The sequence below is a fragment of the Convolutriloba macropyga genome, chromosome 5 (assembly GCF_964194025.1).
Source record: "Convolutriloba macropyga chromosome 5, txConMacr16.3, whole genome shotgun sequence".
Classification (NCBI taxonomy): domain Eukaryota; kingdom Metazoa; phylum Xenacoelomorpha; order Acoela; family Convolutidae; genus Convolutriloba; species Convolutriloba macropyga.
The window spans coordinates 63,801,197-63,822,658 of record NC_134472.1 but is presented as its reverse complement, the minus strand read 5'-3'; the positions used below and the strand labels follow the sequence as shown (position 1 = coordinate 63,822,658).

At 32.9% G+C, this 21,462-nt stretch overlaps 2 protein-coding genes across 2 annotated transcripts in view; both read right to left on the bottom strand.

Annotated features, from left to right (window-relative positions):
• The window catches only part of LOC142340161 (uncharacterized), a 33,720-nt gene extending 25,823 nt beyond the window's left edge, over nucleotides 1-7,897 (bottom strand). Inside the window, exon 1 of the mRNA XM_075390665.1 lies at nucleotides 7,624-7,897. Within this exon, the coding sequence (XP_075246780.1) occupies nucleotides 7,624-7,753 (130 nt within the window). The 5' untranslated portion in view covers nucleotides 7,754-7,897. The remainder of the gene's footprint in view (nucleotides 1-7,623) is intronic.
• A 9,241-nt stretch (nucleotides 7,898-17,138) lies between these two features.
• On the bottom strand, nucleotides 17,139-21,341 carry LOC142340160 (uncharacterized). The gene is made up of 2 exons (XM_075390664.1): nucleotides 21,225-21,341; nucleotides 17,139-18,267 (listed from the first exon to the last, which is right to left on the bottom strand). The coding sequence occupies exon 2, from the start codon at nucleotides 18,265-18,267 to the stop codon at nucleotides 17,881-17,883; it is 387 nt and encodes a 128-aa protein (XP_075246779.1). The 5' UTR covers nucleotides 21,225-21,341; the 3' UTR covers nucleotides 17,139-17,880.
• Between the last annotated feature and the right edge of the window lie 121 nt (nucleotides 21,342-21,462).

The window sequence follows — 21,462 nt, the reverse complement described above, 5'->3', positions numbered from 1 at the left end:
TTGTTATGATTTATAGTTTTAAAAATTTTAAAAATTGGGTTTCAAAAAAGTATGGAAAATTTTGAGATTCTCTAATTTTTATCATATTTCTTTTACATTGTCAAATATTCTCAGCAAAACAAGAGAGCTCGCATTCACTTCATCAAAAAACAAAATACTCCAATCGTTGCTGTGTTAAATTTTAGATTGGAGGTTCTTGGCTTTGATACGAGTGTTCATGCCTTTTTTATCTGTTTTTGAGGTCCTTTTTCGATTTCTTGTCCTATTATAACCTTGATGAAAATTCACATATCAGCTTAATGGCTTTGGAACGAAGCGCTCTGGTTTATTTTTAAAGTGTTTAGTCAGCAAAATATGATTTTAAGGACTCGAAAAATGTAATTCATCACTTGGTTTTTGCCTGTTTTGGTTCTTTTTGTAGTCGCAAGACTTTTTGACAGCTGTAAATGGATTGGTGCGCACATAAAATTGAAGCCATTTAATAAATTCTGTTGTTTGCTTGGGTGTCCATCGCTTTCAAATGTATTGTTTTCAAAATATAAAAGCGTTTTTTTAACTTTGCCCTTCTTTGTTATTTTGTCTACTCCTCAATTTTTCTCAATAACAAGACCCATATCCTTAATATTAAAAGTATTTGTTAATTTGCTAGTTGAATTTTTGTTTTATCCAAAGCTATTTGGACTTTCTTATTAAGTTTTTCTTAAAATCATATGTACATTGAGTTTAGGTCCTAACAAGGCGGCTTATTAATATTTCTTTTGCACATAGTGTTTCGACCCCATTCAATCCATTTTTGACTATTTGTCTACCAAATAACGAAAAGATAGAAAACTTTCATAACTTTCAAATAGAATTGTTTTCAATTTAAACACCTAATCAAATTGCCTTCTTTGAGAGCTGATATAGAAAAAACAAAGAGTTAATACAAACAACAAATTCAAATAAAGACAAGAAGCATTTTAAGGCTTGTTGTTTTAGTTGACTTTGTCGTTTGTCATTGGTTCTGAAAAAGAATGACAAAGTCTTGAAATTTAATCCAGCAAACGCACTGTTGCTGCTTGATTATCCTGAAATTAATTACTCAAATATAATTAGTGAGTTGATTGACCAACTCAGTCGAAATTTAATTGTTCCAATGTGTCGTGTTATGGATGGTCTTTCTATCTGTCTAGTGACACCGATACTGATTTTGCGGAAGAGTTTTCTGAAAATCTTTGTTCCTATGGTAGGTGTTGAGTTTCCACGTCTTGTTATCCTCCAGTAAAGAAAGTTCGTTTACAGATCTTATTTCTATGTCCCCTTAAAAAAAAGTTCGAACTTGTAAAGCTTATCTTGTTGCAATTTGAGAGTAGCCGTCGGAGTGACAAAATACAAATTACCTATTCGGACTTCAGTTGGATCTTTTAATTAATTGCCCCCTTTTGCAAAAAGGGGGCTATTTTGAATAGAATTTAAGCGAGTGGTTTATTAACCAATCAGAGAGGACTAATAACTTTCCACGCTTGTACATACTATGTTAAATTGAATAGAATAAAATAGGCCATGGTATGGCAACTAGCCGAACTGGAATACAAAGCGAAATGTATTTCCGACTGGCGGGTCCGTCACGACGCCGGACAACCGGATTCGCCGCGACAACCGACCCGAAATATCTGGATTACATCCCACAGCGCATGAGAGGCATGGCCATGAACAGCGATCCGCAACTGCTGTTAAACTATTCTTCGGCTATCTAAACTGTAAGCCAAGTAATATCGTGGTAAAGTATAGCACAGCAGAAGGGCTGGTGATTCTCTACAAGGTACCAAGGGGGGGGGGGCAATTGTTGAAAAGATCCCTTCGGTTTTGCATCTTGTCTTTGTACTTTCAGCCGCTGGAACAGAAACTGCGTCAGCACTCCAAACACATCCAAATACAATGCTGATACCACCACAACGGATATTAATCCAAAATGCATTCTTTCAATATTAAGAGATACTTGCAAAACAGATGAACAATTTGCTTGACGAGCTATTCTGAATTTTATTTTCCCGTTTTTATATTCGTCGCAACGATTTGTGATTGGTATCAACAGAAAGAAAGCTAGTCAAGCGTAGATTAGCAAACTAAAAATATTTTTCTTCGATTTCGTTTTTTTTTCGAGGAGTTAGGGCGTTTTAAACTTTGTGAACGTTGGGCTTACGTCCGTTGTTTTGTTCTCATTTTTGCAGAAACTTTGATCATTTAAGCTAAAACTGTGATGTTGCTGGCAACATTACCAATGGTTTTGATTTGATGATAATTAAGTGCAGCTGATTTGCTTGAACCAATCTCTCTTGCTGAAATTTTGACTACATTTTCAAAAATTTGGTTTCTTCTTTTTTCTTGATAGAGAGCAAAAAATCTGTTTCTCTAACCAAATTTGCCAAAACTTAGAGGTAGTGGGGACAGAAAAACTTCCGGCTTTATCGCTGGTCACTCAATTAATCCCTAATTTTACCTCTACATCCTAGAAAAATGTCCTGCAAAAAAAAACTGCGGCCTCTCCCTAAGTAAATTCGGATATGTATATATATATATATATATATATATATATATATATATATATATATATATACATATATGTATAAATATATATATATATATATATATATATATCAAATTTGAATCACGTTTTTGATATGTATGGAATTTCAATTGGGAAAACATCTCTTACGCAATTGTTTTGGTGATCAATGACGTTTTTTTGACAACTGTGCACCAACAGAGAGGCCAATTTAGTTCCCAGAGTTGATTTTTGCAAGGAAAAGAGGATTCCAATTGTGTTTTGACTCTGTTCTTTTTGAAGCTTTTATGCTTTTCTTCATCCCAGTTACAGACCAGTCTGTTTCCATATGGGGGAAATAAACGAGGCCCTATTTATGTTCAAATGATGGGCAACAAACAAATATTGTAATTTCTGATTAAATCTCATGGTTTTATGGTTTGGAAAAAGTGTTTTCAAAGAATTCTTGATTTGTTTTCTTTGTAGGCATTTTGCAGTCATTTTGTGGTTAAATAGACTGATTCGAATTACCAAAGAACGTTCTTTGTTATCTATGGAGCTATGAAACAAGCTATGTGAGGATTTCAGCTGACAGGTAATGGGTTTTCGTTAGATAAACGCCGCAATTATCCACAGTTTAGGCGTGAATAAAGGCTAAAGGGGCATAGATTCTGATTCCAATGAAATACTTTTTTTTGGTTTTTTGCCTGAACGCTGTTTTTGCGTAGAATTGTTGGACATGTAGTGTTCTTCGATAAAAAAGGTTTTCGATTTGTAGTCTTTTGGATCAGTCTCTTTAATGACTTATCTAATCGGCCTTCTAATCCGTACAAAATCAGTCTACATACTATTTTTTATTGATAGCTCATGGTTGTTATGATTTATGCTTCTGAAAAAATTTTTTCATTTGCTAATTTTATTATATTTTTTTCATTATGTAGAATAGTCACAGCCAAAAACAGAGCTCGCGTTCCATTCCACGAGAATTGAAATGCTTCGATCGTTGCTGGTTTAATTTTTAAATTAGAGTTTCTTGGCTTTGATGCTACGATTTTACATACTTTTTTAACCTGAATGTTGGTGCACTTTTTTGATGTCTTGTCTTTTTATCATATTGATGAATATTCACATATAACTTTATTGGCTTTAGAAAAAGCGCTCTAGATTATTTCTAAAAATGTTTAGTCAACGAAATAAAATTTTAAAGGATCCGACCGTTTTCTCAAATAATATAATTGGCCATTTGGTTTTTACGTGTTTTGGTTCTTCTTGTAGTCGCATGGCATACTAACAACTCTATATGGCTTTGTGTGGAGACTCAAATGATGCTATTTAATGAATTCTTTTGTTTGCTTAGGTTGTCATTAATTTGAAGTTATTTGTTTTCAAAATAAGTAAGGCCCTTTTTCATTTGGCCCTTTTTCTGTCTACTCTTCAATTTTTCTCAAATAAGATAAATGCCATATCCTTTATATTAAAACGCAAGTTATTTTGTTAGTTGATTTTTTTTTCTATCCGAAGCTATTTTGACGTTCTTACTAAATTTTCCTGTAAATAAATTATAGACATTAAGTTTGGGTCGTAAAAAGGAGACTGAGTAATTTTTTTGCACATAGTGTTCCGACACCGTTCAACGACATTCTTGACTAATTGTTGACTACCAAATAACAAAAAAAACTCATAACTTTCAAACAGAATTGTTTTCAACTTAAACACCTAAACAAATCGCTTCATTAGAGAACTGATATCAGAGAAGAGACTAAGAGTTAGGACGAACAACAAAGTCAAATAAAACAACAAGCATTTTAATGCTTGCTGTTTCATTTGGTTTTGTCTGTTGTTTTTGGTTTTGCAAAAATTACAAAACTGTTGATTTTTATTCCATCAAATACACTGTTGCTGCTTAATCATTCAGCCGGAATTTTATTGCTCAAATATAATTACTAAGTTTTAATCGACAAGTTCAGTCGATACTTAATTATTCCCATGAGTCGTGTTATGAGTAGTCTTTCTAACTGTCTACTGACACCGATACTGATTTTGTGTAAGAGTTTTCTGAAATTCATTGCTCCTATTGTAGGTGTTGAGTTTCCACGTCTTGTTATCCTCCAGTAAAGAAAATTCGTTTACAGATCTTATTTCTATGTCCCGTTAAAAAGGCTTGAACTTGTAAAGCTTATCTTGTTGCAATTTGAGAGTAGCCGTCAGAGTGACAAAATACAAATTACCTATTTGGACTTCAGTTGGATCTTTTCAATAATTGCCCCCCTTTTGCAAAAGGGGGCTATTCTTGAATAGAATTTAAGCGAGCGATTTATTAACCACTCAGAGATGACTATTAGTTTTCCACGCATGTACATTGGTTTTGTAGGAGACTTTTCTGAAATCAATTGCTCTTTATTGTAGGTCTAGTTGTTTCGACCCCCCTTATGGGGAGGAACTATATAGACAAATGAGTTTTTTTGTTCAGACAATTTTAGCCGATAAATTAATCGTAGAGAAATGCGACTGGCTTCATTAGAAAAAGTTTGCCCACAGCAGAATTAGAATTGGAAAAAAATATTTTGAATTTGTTTTATTTTATGAGTTATCGAGGTTTAAAGTTTTGTGTGAACATGCGATATTTGATTCACTTGTGTTCACTTCTATCGTAAATTTCGTTTGAAATACCAATTTTTCTATACAATTACGTTTCACGCTACAAAATGCATCAGTTTGGTGTTCCTAATTGAGAAGGGCAATCAAATGGCTAGTTCTGGTCTCACAGGCTGATAGGGAAGTATAGATTCAAAATTTCGAATTCAATTTGAGAGCTTTTTTTAGAATTTTTTTTACATTTTCTTGTTTTTTAAGTCACTAAGAGAATAGTTACCTTTCGTAACAAAATTCAGTTACTGAAAAAAAAATTTAATAGTCCAATGATACCTAATGAACAGAAAATTAATTTTTCAAGGAATTGCTCGTATTTTTTGGCTTCAACTCTGAGTTTTCGTAATTTTGTTTTTGTTTTGAGATTTTAATAAACTTTTGAAGTCTTGTGGCATAGACTCAATGACTAAAAGTTCAATAGTCTTCCTTATGAGCCTTAACTGAACCTTTGTAGTGCTTTGAGTGGACATCTAATGGCCGTAAAGGTTTAAAAAAATATTGAAATTAATTTTGAAAGATAACCGACCTTAAAACTATTTTTGTCGGCTGTAAGTTAGTCTAAGTATAACAAGACCCCCTTCTTTTCTAGTTTAACTAAAAATTTATCTGGTTAGCAGTTTTATATTCCAACAATTGGTTTTATGACTTCGATGCGACGAGTTTTCATATATTTCTTTAACATTTGGATATTTTTTCGTAATTTTCGTTTTTTTTGAAATTTTAACACAAAATTGTAATAATAATTGATCTCATTAGCTCAAAAAAACATTAATTGAATCATGGATAACGTTTTAGAGAAAAGCTTATGTATTAAATGACTTCGACTTTTTCTTCTTGCTGTTTTCTACTGAATTTTTGGTTTTTGCCTGTATTTGTTATTATTTTCATAGACATAAGACTTTTTCTGATGTCTTATTGATGGCTTATGAACTACAAGCAGCTTTTTAATCCCATCGAGGCATAAGTTAGCGTAATTATTGATTTTTTCCAAAAGCTGAATTTAATGGCGTTGATAATACGGGTTTCTCTCAAAACTTTCAAGATTTTAAAATATTGTGTTTTTCAAATTTGGTGATTATTTGAAATCTTATGGCAAAAGAAAAAGAAAACTTGTTGCTGTTTAAAAATCATTTCCAATGGAACCGTTTTATCTGCAAAATTGATTTTTTAAACAACTTTGATAATTTTCTCTCATTCTTTTTTTTTAATTCGGTATATTTGCTGTTTTTTTTTTAATTTTTATTTAGTCGTAAAATGCTGAGATTCTCATAAATTTTTAATCGGGATTGAATAAATGAAATTACTCTTTGCAGTCAGTTCTCAGGAACAGTCCTAAAGTTTCCGATGTTATTCGCTTTAAATTTTTTTTATTTCTTCAGATTTCATTTTTTTTGTCAATTTATAAATTTTTCTAATCATTGAGTGGTCCCATCCAAATCCTTGTAATTAACAAATTTTTTTTTGATCTTTTGCCCTAATTGATCCTTTGTTTGTTCGACAATATGCGCTTTTTATAATAGTTTTTTTAGTGGTCAATACTTGTGTTTCTTTCTCTTCTTTTATCACCTTCGCGTAATAGCAGCGCCCAATTATTTTCAAATGAAGCCCAAGTGAACGTATTTAATCTTTTAGCTTAATTTTAGCTGAGTTAGTACAGATAATATTTAGAATTGAAATAAATCAATATTCAGATAATAGCTAATGATTTTAATGGCTTCAAAAATTTGTGTTTTCGCAAATTGTTTGTAGTTTCTGCATTTTTAGTCCGATTCTATGGCTTAGTCTAAGCAAAAACAGATTCTATGAATTTCGTATCAAGAATTATTTTGTTGAATGCTAATGATTTTTGTGACGTTTGAAATTGTTTGGTTTAAAAATGAAAAATGTTGCTTGATTTTTGAATTTCGCCTCATCATTTCTTCTTTTTACTTGTTACCCAGACTCATTAAGGAAAATTCGTATCTGTCTTATAGTTCAGTGAAAAGAAAATTTGTTAAGATTTTTATATGATTGCATTTGACGTTGTTAATTAGGTGCTCTTAAAATTAGATATGGAGTTTTTGCTGTCAATTTTTTAATTTTTGCTTATTTTGTTTGTTTTTTTTTCTCGTAGTCTTTTTACTGACAGATTTCGTGAACGCAGTAATGACGCACGGCATTGTGTAATTAATTAGTAGTTTGGGTGTGTAACCATTTTTTTAAAACTATGACATCTATTTTTGATTATTTCTTCATTTGGTTGACATTAAGTCGAAAATGTAGATGAGCTTGGGTCGGAACTTCATGTGCGTACGCACATTAACAAGCCTCCTTGTTACCCTCTAGTAAAGAAAAATCGTTTACAGATCTTACTTCTATGTCCCATTTAAAAAAACGTTTGAACGTATAAAGTTTTCCTTGTTGCAAGTGAGAGTAGGCGTTAGAGTGACAATTAAGAAGTTACAAAATACCTTTTCGGATTTCTCTTTTGCATCTTGCCTTTGTTTTTCCAGTCATTTGAGCAGAAACTGCGTCAGCACTCCAAACAGAATCCAAATACAAAGCTGATAGCACCACAACGGTTATGAATCCAAAATGCATTCTTTCAATGTTAAGAGATATTTGCAAAAAATATTAAAAATTTGCTGGACGAGCTTTACTGAATTTTGTTTTCCCGTCTTAAAGATTCAATAGGCCATCGATTTTCTGAATGATAGCATCAAATAAAATACGGTGAAAAACCAGTTTTCAGTACACGATGAAGGCATTCAAATGGCAATAAATGCGATATTTGTTGTAATTTTTCTAGTTATATTTTATCATTAGACTGGCGTCATAATAAGGAATATCAAAATATCAGTTGGAAGCAACCGTGTCAATAATCAAAAATAAATTTAAACCCATGAAAATTGGGAATAAAAGTTGTTCAATGGAGCGTGATGAGTTTGAGACATTAATGGCAATATAGACAGACTGGTTTGTTTAAACTTGTCATAAATTATTATTTTGTGGAATTCTTTGACAGTTGTCAGTTTTTGCACGGAACTTAAAAATTGCTGAATAAGTGAGCTCTTTCCAGTCCAATTTCACAATTCGTCCACAGGAAGGAGTCCGTCTCAATTCTACAGTTATCCGCCGTTCTTTAATTTGGGCAAATTGTCTCGACGAAAGCACATGAATTGTAGTCTTCTTGTTTCTATGTTTTCATGACACGTTCCCAAAGTTACTGGGATGATGTTTGATTCAAACTTGAATTGTCGCTCCAATTTCCTCCCAAGTGTTGCTGTTGTTATCTAAAATTGTGCCATAAAGCTCCTGGACCCAATAATTCATATAAAATTTCTATCAAATGTGATGGAGTTATCTTATATTCATCAAAAGTGTACACGGAGTGTTAATTTGATCAATAAAAATGAACGTGGACTATTTAAGCAATTGTTTCCCGGTGTTGTAAAGTGTTACAATGTCAAAATTGTTCCCGAAGAACCTGTTAGATTCAACAGTAATTTGAAAATAAACTGAAGAAACCATTTGATATCTCAACAAATGTGGCTCTTTTTATGCAGTTGCACCAGAAATATAGATGATCACGGGTTGACTCAATAATTCAAAAATTTATTAAGTTACAATTTCCTTCTATGGCGTCGACGAAAGATTGGCGTCATAAAATATTATAAAGAGCGAGTTGTAAGAAAATAACTATTTTAGGGTTATTTGGAAAAATAAGGTTTCGAAAAATGATGAGTTAAATAATAAGTTATGGGTGAGTAGTCAGGTATGGAAAAGTTGCAACCATGGAAGATGATGATGAAAATAACTGAAAACTTGGAAGACGGAAAATCTTAATAGCAAAAACTCTTGAAAAATCTGAAACTTCCTGTCTATGGAAAATAAAAACTGGTAATAAAATAAAACACAGCGTTACTAGAAAGTTGCAGTCAGAGCTTCATACATCAAAAACAATGGAAAAAGAATTGATAGAATTGAAATTTATAAAAATGGAGACAGTTTTTTCTTTTAAAACAGATTATATTGTACCGTTAGGAAGCCAGTGGAAAATTTTCCAGACAAGTTTTTCAATTTCTCTCACAACAAATGCTCAAACAGTCAAAAAAACATCGTTTAAAACTTTAATATGATTTGAGTGAGAAATTTTCATTTTTGATTAGGCTGCAATGAAGAAAGGCTGACTGTTTTTTCTTGTAGTTTATGAGACTCATAAATTCTCACGGAATAAGCAGGACTCTCTAAAAGATCCTTGTTGGTTGTTATCAAAACGTAGTAACCATAAAACTTCTATGTATGAGAAATATAGTCTTACTTACTTCTTTTCAATCCAGTTTAATAGTGTACGAGAAAGTAAACCAGTTTTTTATCATAGAAATTCACATGAGTTATTACAATTTTAACGTGGAAAGCATTACAACGAAAGAGCCGAATTATAATTTTAGTTTTTTGAAAGGTCTTGGTCGGATCGGTCTGCAGTTTAGTAGATTTCGTTCCAAAAACCTCCAAATTTTAGAACATAACCAAGTAAAGTGCTGCAAATTGCTCTTAAACGACCGTCAAGCGGTTGGCTTTGAGAGTAACCACCTGGGGTTTAGGGGTACTAGCATTAAACGGGGGGAGTGGCATGTGAGCGGAGTGGGGGGATCAGATCAAGCGTTTGAGGAGGGAGGATATCAAGCATTTGGGGAGGTGTCAAGCAATAGGGGAAGGTAGGGTTGGGAGACGTGTACGAGAGGGGGTGTAAATTTGCATGTAGAGATGAGTGTACGCAGGTAGTTTTTGGGGTTGGTTTGACTGACGGGGGAGGGGGTCAAACTCTTAAACTTAAAAACAGCCGCCTTTACTGACTTATATATTTGCTGCAAACATTATTAGAGAGCAATTATAATGGAACTCTAAGCGGAATATTTTGATGTAAAACGCCCAAAAAGTTCTGTATCCAATATTTAATTTACGAAATTCAATTTACTTGGTAATATTGATACAAACTCCGCTGAAACTTAAGTACCTAGTAAAAGTTTTAAAAACGGCAAAAGTTTCCAAACCCCTCTGAACATAGCCGGCAGATTGCCGGAATAGCTGCAAAAGATTAGACCCAAGTGCCGTATAATAGAGATAGAAACAGATACAGATCTAAATTGAGAAAAAAATCGACGCCGCTCAAAAAGCTGGGTAAAAAACATTCAGCGATTAATTACTGAAGCTTTTTAAAATTCATTCTGCAACAGCTTTTTATTAAGGACCTTAACTGCAAATATGAGTTCCTTTGAACTTAAAATAATCCAAAATTAGACCTAAGTTTTAAAGTGCAAAATTTATTTTATTGAGTGAGGTAAGTCACGTATGATCAAATTCTAAACACGCTAATGATCTTAAAACTTTTGCTAGAGTGAGAGTGAGAAACAACGTCACGCGCGCAAACGCCGTTAGTGAGAGGAAGAAGTCAATCAGAAAATTTGACTTTTTCAGCTTTGTTGTGTGAACAAATGTAAAACGAAAAAGAGCGTCAGACGACGAAATAAAAAAATATAGCAATATCAGTGCTGACGTACAATTCAACGAATTTTTTTGACTAAAATACTAGACCTAGTGAACTGGGAAAACCATTCATAAAAAATATCAGATAAAAAAATCTGAAAAAAAACAGAAAATAAAAGTTAAATTGTAGCATGTGAACAAGAAATCACTAGCGAAAAACTGAACTTTGGTTTAAGCTAGACAACTAGGCCTAGAGTGAACTATGAATGGACTAGGAAAACCAATTAGAAAAAATCCGATCCAAAAATTGTAAAAAACAGTAAAAATCAAAGTGAGATTGCCGCATGTGAACAAAAAATCTCTAGCGAGAAAGTGAATGTTTGTTCAAACACCGTTTTCTCATTCTACTTTAAAATTAGAGTTAAAAAAATTCACGCCGCAAAACCACTCGTTTTTTCGATCCACTTCCTGTTTCGGTGTGACCAAAATCACTACTCCAATTTGACTTCAAAAATCAGGAAAACTTGTGAACAGATCTTTAAAAAAACATAGCCGGAAGAAATCCGCAAACGACGCGAAACTGTTTGACTCAAACTCGAATTTTTGCTCCAATTTCCTCCCAAGTGTTGCTGTTGTTATCTAAACTCGTGCCATGTAGCTCCTGGACCCAATAATTCATATGAAATTTCCATCAAATGTGATGGAGTTATCTTATATTCATCAAAAGTGTACACGGAGTGTTAATTTGATCAATAAAAATGAACGTGGACTATTTAAGCAATTGTTTCCCGGTGTTGTAAAGTGTTACAATGTCAAAATTGTTCCCGAAGAACCTGTTAGATTCAACAGTAATTTGAAAATAAACTGAAGAAACCATTTGATATCTCAACAAATGTGGCTCTTTTTATGCAGTTGCACCAGAAATATAGATGATCACGGGTTGACTCAATAATTCAAAAATTTATTAAGTTACAATTTCCTTCTATGGCGTCGACGAAAGATTGGCGTCATAAAATATTATAAAGAGCGAGTTGTAAGAAAATAACTATTTTAGGGTTATTTGGAAAAATAAGGTTTCGAAAAATGATGAGTTAAATAATAAGTTATGGGTGAGTAGTCAGGTATGGAAAAGTTGCAACCATGGAAGATGATGATGAAAATAACTGAAAACTTGGAAGACGGAAAATCTTAATAGCAAAAACTCTTGAAAAATCTGAAACTTCCTGTCTATGGAAAATAAAAACTGGTAATAAAATAAAACACAGCGTTACTAGAAAGTTGCAGTCAGAGCTTCATACATCAAAAACAATGGAAAAAGAATTGATAGAATTGAAATTTATAAAAATGGAGACAGTTTTTTCTTTTAAAACAGATTATATTGTACCGTTAGGAAGCCAGTGGAAAATTTTCCAGACAAGTTTTTCAATTTCTCTCACAACAAATGCTCAAACAGTCAAAAAAACATCGTTTAAAACTTTAATATGATTTGAGTGAGAAATTTTCATTTTTGATTAGGCTGCAATGAAGAAAGGCTGACTGTTTTTTCTTGTAGTTTATGAGACTCATAAATTCTCACGGAATAAGCAGGACTCTCTAAAAGATCCTTGTTGGTTGTTATCAAAACGTAGTAACCATAAAACTTCTATGTATGAGAAATATAGTCAGAGAAACCCCAATTTGCGGGCAATTGTTATTCATTAAAATTCTATTTATAATAAAAATTTATAGTTCCATCATTTTCTAATAAAAATTTTGATTTATGGTGTCACTGTTCCATAACATGAAGGTTCTAAAATGATTACTTCTTTTCAATCCAGTTTAATAGTGTACGAGAAAGTAAACCAGTTTTTTATCATAGAAATTCACATGAGTTATTACAATTTTAACGTGGAAAGCATTACAACGAAAGAGCCGAATTATAATTTTAGTTTTTTGAAAGGTCTTGGTCGGATCGGTCTGCAGTTTAGTAGATTTCGTTCCAAAAACCTCCAAATTTTAGAACATAACCAAGTAAAGTGCTGCAAATTGCTCTTAAACGACCGTCAAGCGGTTGGCTTTGAGAGTAACCACCTGGGGTTTAGGGGTACTAGCATTAAACGGGGGGAGTGGCATGTGAGCGGAGTGGGGGGATCAGATCAAGCGTTTGAGGAGGGAGGATATCAAGCATTTGGGGAGGTGTCAAGCAATAGGGGAAGGTAGGGTTGGGAGACGTGTACGAGAGGGGGTGTAAATTTGCATGTAGAGATGAGTGTACGCAGGTAGTTTTTGGGGTTGGTTTGACTGACGGGGGAGGGGGTCAAACTCTTAAACTTAAAAACAGCCGCCTTTACTGACTTATATATTTGCTGCAAACATTATTAGAGAGCAATTATAATGGAACTCTAAGCGGAATATTTTGATGTAAAACGCCCAAAAAGTTCTGTATCCAATATTTAATTTACGAAATTCAATTTACTTGGTAATATTGATACAAACTCCGCTGAAACTTAAGTACCTAGTAAAAGTTTTAAAAACGGCAAAAGTTTCCAAACCCCTCTGAACATAGCCGGCAGATTGCCGGAATAGCTGCAAAAGATTAGACCCAAGTGCCGTATAATAGAGATAGAAACAGATACAGATCTAAATTGAGAAAAAAATCGACGCCGCTCAAAAAGCTGGGTAAAAAACATTCAGCGATTAATTACTGAAGCTTTTTAAAATTCATTCTGCAACAGCTTTTTATTAAGGACCTTAACTGCAAATATGAGTTCCTTTGAACTTAAAATAATCCAAAATTAGACCTAAGTTTTAAAGTGCAAAATTTATTTTATTGAGTGAGGTAAGTCACGTATGATCAAATTCTAAACACGCTAATGATCTTAAAACTTTTGCTAGAGTGAGAGTGAGAAACAACGTCACGCGCGCAAACGCCGTTAGTGAGAGGAAGAAGTCAATCAGAAAATTTGACTTTTTCAGCTTTGTTGTGTGAACAAATGTAAAACGAAAAAGAGCGTCAGACGACGAAATAAAAAAATATAGCAATATCAGTGCTGACGTACAATTCAACGAATTTTTTTGACTAAAATACTGGACCTAGTGAACTGGGAAAACCATTCATAAAAAATATCAGATAAAAAAATCTGAAAAAAAACAGAAAATAAAAGTTAAATTGTAGCATGTGAACAAGAAATCACTAGCGAAAAACTGAACTTTGGTTTAAGCTAGACAACTAGGCCTAGAGTGAACTATGAATGGACTAGGAAAACCGATTAGAAAAAATCCGATCCAAAAATTGTAAAAAACAGTAAAAATCAAAGTGAGATTGCCGCATGTGAACAAAAAATCGCTAGCGAGAAAGTGAATGTTTGTTCAAACACCGTTTTCTCATTCTACTTTAAAATTAGAGTTAAAAAAATTCACGCCGCAAAACCACTCGTTTTTTCGATCCACTTCCTGTTTCGGTGTGACCAAAGCACTACTCCAATTTGACTTCAAAAGTCAGGAAAACTTGTGAACAGATCTTTAAAAAAACATAGCCGGAAGAAATCCGCAAACGACGCGAAACTGTTTGACTCAAACTCGAATTTTTGCTCCAATTTCCTCCCAAGTGTTGCTGTTGTTATCTAAAATCGTGCCATGTAGCTCCTGGACCCAATAATTCATATAAAATTTCCATCAAATGTGATGGAGTTATCTTATATTCATCAAAAGTGTACACGGAGTGTTAATTTGATCAATAAAAATGAACGTGGACTATTTAAGCAATTTAACAAAAACCAGAAAAACTTAAAAAATTTTTTAATAGTCAAGAAAACATAAAGCTGACAAAAAAGCCTTTGCATTTAGGGCAATCAAAAGACTGCAAAACGATAGACAAGTCATAATAGGCTAGTAAACATGTCTAAGATTTAAAAAAAGAAAAACTGAAAAACATTTAAGAAAAATGGTTTAAAATTTCTCAATTTTTCTGTCAATTTTCCTGAGAAAAAAATGATTTGTACCAAGAAAAATTAAATCAATTGGTAACTGAATGTTCCTTAAGTATAAAAGTTTTTTTCAAATCCCACTTAAAGCATTAAAACAAAAAAACAGGCAAAAATCATTAAATTTTGTCTAAAAATCAGCAAAACCGATCAAAAACCTCCAAATTAGCATTAAACTCAAATTAACTATTTGAAAGCTTCAATTACAATCAAAACAAGCCTAAAACTAATATAATATTATAATCAAACCTCATAACTTTCAAAAAACTGCTTTTAAAAGCTCCACGTGAACAAAAAACTTTCGCTCGCTTTGAGAAAATTTTTTCACGCATCAACTTCTCGCTCTCTCAAAAACAGCGGTATGAACAAAAACTACTCTGTTTTCACTCCAGCTTCATTTTTGTTCACCACCAAAATCGCTTCAAATTTTTTCACGCGTTTCATTTCCCGCTTCAAAAATTACTCCAATAGAAAAGATTTAAAAAAAACATAGCACGTCAAGTCCTGACGTACAATTCACCAAATTTTCTTTAACTAAACAAAAAACTAGACCTAGAACGGACTAAGAGTGAATTGGGAAAACCATTTCTAAAAAATTCACATCAAACAAATATAATAAAACAGTAAATCAATTTCAAATTGCCGCATGTGAATAAAAAACCACTAGCAAGAAATTGAAATTTGGTTCAAACAAAAGACAAAAGGCCTAAAATGAACAATGAATGGATTAGGAAAACAAACTAGAAAAAATCCAATTCAAAAAAATTGGAAAAAAAAACATTAAAAATCAAAGTGAAATTGAGGCATGTGAACAAAAAACCACTAGCGAGAAAGCGAATTTTTGTTCAAACGGTTTTTTCTCACTCTACTTCAAAATTAGAGCAAAAACATTTAACGCCGCAAAACCACTCGCTTTTTAGCTCCATTTCCCGCTTCGGCATGACCAAAACCACTACTCCAATTTGACTTCAAAAAAATCATGAAAATGTGTGAACAGATCTTAAAAAAAACATAGCGGGAAAAATTACTGAAACGACTTGAAGTGGAAATCTAATTAAACGCCATCCAACTACTCATCAGACGAAACGTGACTTTTCTAATTTATGATTATCTTGAAACAAAAACCGTAAAACCAAAATAAAAACAAGAACATCAAATATGTTAAAATATGATTACAAAATCTGATCGAGTTTTGTTATGAATTGAGATCCCAAATCAACAATCTCGGCCAAAAATTCTTTATCAGAAAAACTAGTTATTAATAAAAGCAGTTATGTGAATTTTTTTGAAAAACATTGAGACCATTTTTTGAAAAAATGTTTTTTAAAACAACTTGCACTGAAAAACTGGAAAAACTTAATAAGTTTTTTAATATTACAAAAGCATATTAGTCCAAAGAAAACATCCTTTCTGCCAATAGGGCATCCAGATTGTCGCAAGAAAATAGGCAAGTCATAATAGGCAAAGAAACTTGCCTAAAAAACGGGAAAAAACTGCAAAAAATTAATAAAAGTTGTTCCAATTTTCGCCATTTTTTGTCATACCTCTCAACAACAAAAAAAAAAACGATTCAAATCCGCAAAATTTTAACTGGTTGTTATCTTAAATTTGCTCAAGTAGAAGGGGTCTTTTTAATAACCATTTGAGCTGGTAAGACAACACAATCGTCAGAAAATACCCAGAAAATCAGCAAAAGGAATAAAAAACCTCCGAATTAGCACAAAATCCATATGAATTTTCAGAAACCTTCAAACCACTACCAGAACCAGCCTAAAATTAAAACAAAATCATAATCACACCTCATAACAAAAAAAATGAAAAAAACTGCTTTAAAATGCCGCACGTGAACAAAAAATTTCTCTCGCTTAGTTTTTTTTTTCACACCTCAATTTCTCGTTCTCTAGAAAACAGCGATATAAACAAAAAACCACACTCTTTTCGCTCCACTCTTCATTTTGTTCAGCAACAAAATCACTCCAAATTTTTTCACGTGTTTCACTTACCGCTTCAAATTTCACTTGAACAAAATTGATTAAAAAAAGGACTTCTCCAATACTCCTCTTCGAGTCGTTAAAAAGACAGCGCCCCAATACAATTCAAATTCTTTGAATTGTAAAAAAAACCAAGAGCACTGCAATATAGCTCCGCTCGGCTTACAGCTTCGCAGCAATAATAACAAACTGAAAAAAATGAAGTCCTAACAACTATCTGGTTAAACTTTGTTTTGCTTGATTTACTTTCTAATGGAAGGTTCGCAGTTTTCTTAACAAAAATTATCGATCGACTCAATTTCAGTGACAACAAGCTATCTATGACCATGGATCCTGTTAATGTAAATGGCAGCATCTCCTGGGACTCCATCAGTGTTCCAGAGCTTTTGGTACCAGAGTGTTGCCACAGATCTATAATATCATTTAAAAATGTCAGAGTTCTACTAGGCGAGTAATCATACGTGAAGTTTTTGTGCCCTTAGAGAAGCAATCGGAATTCGCAAATCCAAGACTGGTATTCAATTACTCGCATTAAGAAAGGAGAGATTGATGTAGAATTTAAATTGAAAAATACAAATAGAACATTTAAAATTTGATTTCATGCTTTGAATTACAAACTGACATTTACAAATAAATGATTTTTCAATTTGAAGTAGTCAAAAAATAACCTCATCAATTATAATTCTACTCAGTACACGATTAAGCACTTCGTCATTGTAAAATTGCACAGCTAAACACATGAAAACTAATTGCATGCATTGTTTAATGTCCAATTTAGTTAATTTGATGGGGGTGAAAAAATAATCCACTCATTGAATCTCGGAAATATTTCACGAGATATTGTCGCGACAAACTAACACAAAATGATGACTCTAAAATTGACAGCACTCAAATAATGGAAGAAAAAACTTTTTGGGGGGTTTTATAAAGACCACACACACATCGATAGATTAAAGTCAACAAATCACATTAAAATTTACTTTGCCTTTTATAAAGAGATTTGAGATAAAACAGCAACTTCAATTTGACAATTTTCAACATTAAACTTTTCACATTTTTTTTACCTACCACGTCGAAAACCTGTTTTTATTGGAAAGGAAATATTTATCAATATTAACTATTTTATAAGAAATGTATGAAAACTAGAGCATTAGAATGTACGATGAGAAAATAGCTCTAAAATTTTTGAAACACATTGGTATATTCATTTTTGGAAAAACAGTTTAAAAAAACAGACTTTAAGAGTTTTAAAAAACGGTGCTACTTTTTAGCCCTATGTTGCTCATTCTTAAGCGTTGGTATAGCTCTGAATTCTGCGTTCGTTGGAATCGACTTGGCTAGATGTTGAATTAGGTATGACCTTGGAATCCATGCTTGATTTTTTCACTCTGTTGTTATTGTTGTTGTTGTTGTTGCTTTCATTTGTTGTCCCCTTGTTGTCATAATTCGATTGTGATTTGGTAAAGAATGAAGCTGGAATATGATTGGCTGAGTTGTTCTGCTGATGTGATTGGTGGTTTTGACTGACTGAGGAATCACGTTTGTTTGTGTTGTTGTTCTTTTGGTTGTTTTGCTCTGTCGAGGGGGCAAACTGTAGTGATGAAATTCTGCCAAGGGTAGTTGGGGCTGATCGTGACATGAATTTTTTCCTATCGCCCTCAGATATCACCACCATCTAAACAATAATTGCTCCATATTGTTTCCATTATTTAATAATGTTCAGCTGAAGAAAAAAATTCTAGCAAACAGAAAATGACGTGAAGCATGTTCGTGTTAAAACCAATTGGTTAAGCTTTGGAAAACTTCAAATTTATGGTATAAAAATTAAGCTCAATAAACTAAAACTGTGAATACAAAAGCTGCACAGAACATATTTTATACAATAGAGTCAGGCAGGTTTTTTTGGCAATTAAAATCAGCATGAAGCAAAAGGCAAGAAATAAGGATGAGTAAGTTGATTATTTCAATTGAAGACTAACTTCAGATAAATGTTTTACGTTACTCCTGCGATGACAACCTGAAACAGGTGTATACTGGGAAAACCCTTTGCCTTAACGTCTTGTGGCCCTTAAACAAAATTGTCAATTTCCTAATTTCAAAAAATTTTCCAGATATTTCACAATCACAAGCTTTAGAGGTCAGACAACTTTTTGTTTATCGCTCGAATAAATATGACGTTTCAAATTACAGTCTGTGTTTGTCAAATGTGTCACTTAAATTGGTTTCAGACGCTTATCCAAGATTAACATGAACATCACGAGATGAACATTCTTAGAAATCCTACTATGATCATTTTTGGTTTCATAAGAGACCTGAAGTAGTTTCTTACTAACATCTTGCAATATTTTCTAGGATTCATAAATGATCTTTGTATGATTAGCAGGAACCATATATGATCCCCTTATGTTTGCTAAGATTCACACTTTCAAATGTCTGCTTTCTGAATCATATTCTTCAGAGCTGATGCTACTATTACAGCACCTATGGAATGTCAATTAGCGTCAACGAAAAACTATTTTCCATGAAGATGAGAGTTATCAAAAATTCAAGTGATAGAAACTTTAATTTTTTGTCAATTTGGGGATACCCGTACACAACTAAATTTTGCACGAATAAGAAACAGAAAAAGCTGTCGGACTAATGTGCTTGATACTTCGCTCAGTTCTCTACAATAAAAATTTCTGTTCCACCCGAATACATTATAAATTATACATGCATGCAATTTTCTGGACGCAGAACTTCCATATTTGACAGCAAAGCAATAATTTTTTTTTGTTCTGAGGGGCACAAAAATTGTTGTGATGAATATCTAGTTTTCGCTTTATTTTTGTATGATCTTTTATGCTTGTTTAGATCTCCTTCATAATCTTAAAATGTTTGCTCAGATTCTAACATAGCCGGCGAATTATCGGAAAATAGCCGCCGTTGACCCGCTTGCGCACATTGAGATTGAAACAGCAAAAGAAAAAAATAAGAGATAGAAATTGACATAATTTTTCGAAGTGTCAATTTTATTTGGTGAGCAATTTCTGCATATTTGTTTATATTCTAAAATTGCACTTAACTCAATTTTTAAACTGAACGCTATGATGTATAATACTAATGCCAGCTAGCAATCGCTTTAATGAACTTTGATAATCTAATTAACCATGACTTAATGACCGGGTTTTTCATGCTTGTCCTCTTTCTTTTGATTGCTTGATTTTGGTCATTTTAACTCTGACCGTTTTCACTACACTGTGTGATTCAAGGCGAGAAAGAATTTAAAATCAATTGAGTTGAAACAGTGAGTGAAAAAGTCAGAAGTCAAGCGTGATAATCGTGTTTTATGTAAAACAAAAAACGTGATCAAAAGGTAGAGCGAATTAAAAAGGTGGGCGCCTAAATAATATCTGTTGAGAGGCTGACGGCGTCTATTAATAAAAGCATATATGACTTAATATTGTCATGAAGTGTCATATAATACTCTGTATGATTGCTTTGATCCGTATATAGTTTTAATCTAGGGAAAAAATCCAATCCTTTTCGATTTTAGAAAGTGAAGAAGAGTTCAAGTTGCTACAATCTATAAAATCTATCCAAATAATTTTCAAAACCTCGTTTTTGCTAGAAAACTAGAACCCTCCAGGACAAGTCGAAATTTGGGACCAGCATAAAGAGGAAATCTAATTATAGCGAGTGCGAGAAATTCATTACAACTATGCCATTCTGATATTAAAATTGCTCACACTTGAGGCTGAGTAAACGAATAACGCAAAAAACTTTAAACAGGCTAACAAGGCCGGCTCATATTTTGCAATTAAAGATTCTCAGATTGATAGATCGTACTCTATGCTCAGTTTTTGCCATAATCGTACTTTACGTTAAAAAATAATTATTTATATTTATCCAGAGTTCTTCTCGAGTTGAGTAAACCTCGATTTACCAATCTCTCAACATTTTCACCACAATTAAGATCTTCATCAACATATGGCTGTTATCTCACAACTTTCAACCTTAAATCGCGTTTTTCCTAAATGTTCAAACTTTTCAGTTCTTGACCCCGATTTTCGAAGAATTTATTTTCCAATTCTTGCCGATCTTACACCGATGTCGTTCTAAGTCAACTCGCTTACTTCATAAAAAATCATTGTTCTTCAAAAACCAAAAACTTTCCAATTATCTGAACGAAATCATTGTATGTTTGGCATGCATAACACGTAAGAAATTGTCCGTATGTTGGCTTTGAAGTTGTCGGCGGTAGAAAAAATGTCTATCGATAGTTTTGTCAATTGTTACGATAGCGTTTTACACTAAGCTTCAATTGGGCTTCCTTAGTGACAACTTTCAAAATATGGTGCAAAATTTTTGAAATTTTTTCCCCAGGACAAAAAAGAGTTCTCGTTTATTTCTTTATGAAAACAGAGCACAGATGTTGAACATTAGTAAAAGCTCAATTCATCTTTTTATATCTCGCACGATTTTGGATATGATTTGAAAACAAATTTAGAAAGTCTTTTTGATTTGATATTCTATAAAAACCAACTCACCAATTGTTTCAAATACGATTCAAAGTGACAATTTTTAGAGCATGGTTAACGTTAAACATGGCAAGTAATGGCCGAGTCAATTAGAGTGAGTGTGGCTACTGACCTCTTGGCTGATTCTGTTCTGGTTGGAGAACTTGTATGTCTCATAGTCATAGAGGAGAGCAGGATTCTCCAACTTACTCTTGGCCACTTGCAGTTTACTTCTGTACCTGTTAACATACCAAAAACAATAAATAAACAACTGTTAATAACAGACACAAAAATTGTTCTGTGTGGCAAATTTTGTTCCCGATTTAAGGTCGCAGACCCAAGTTATCTCTGATTACACCATTTAGATCGCA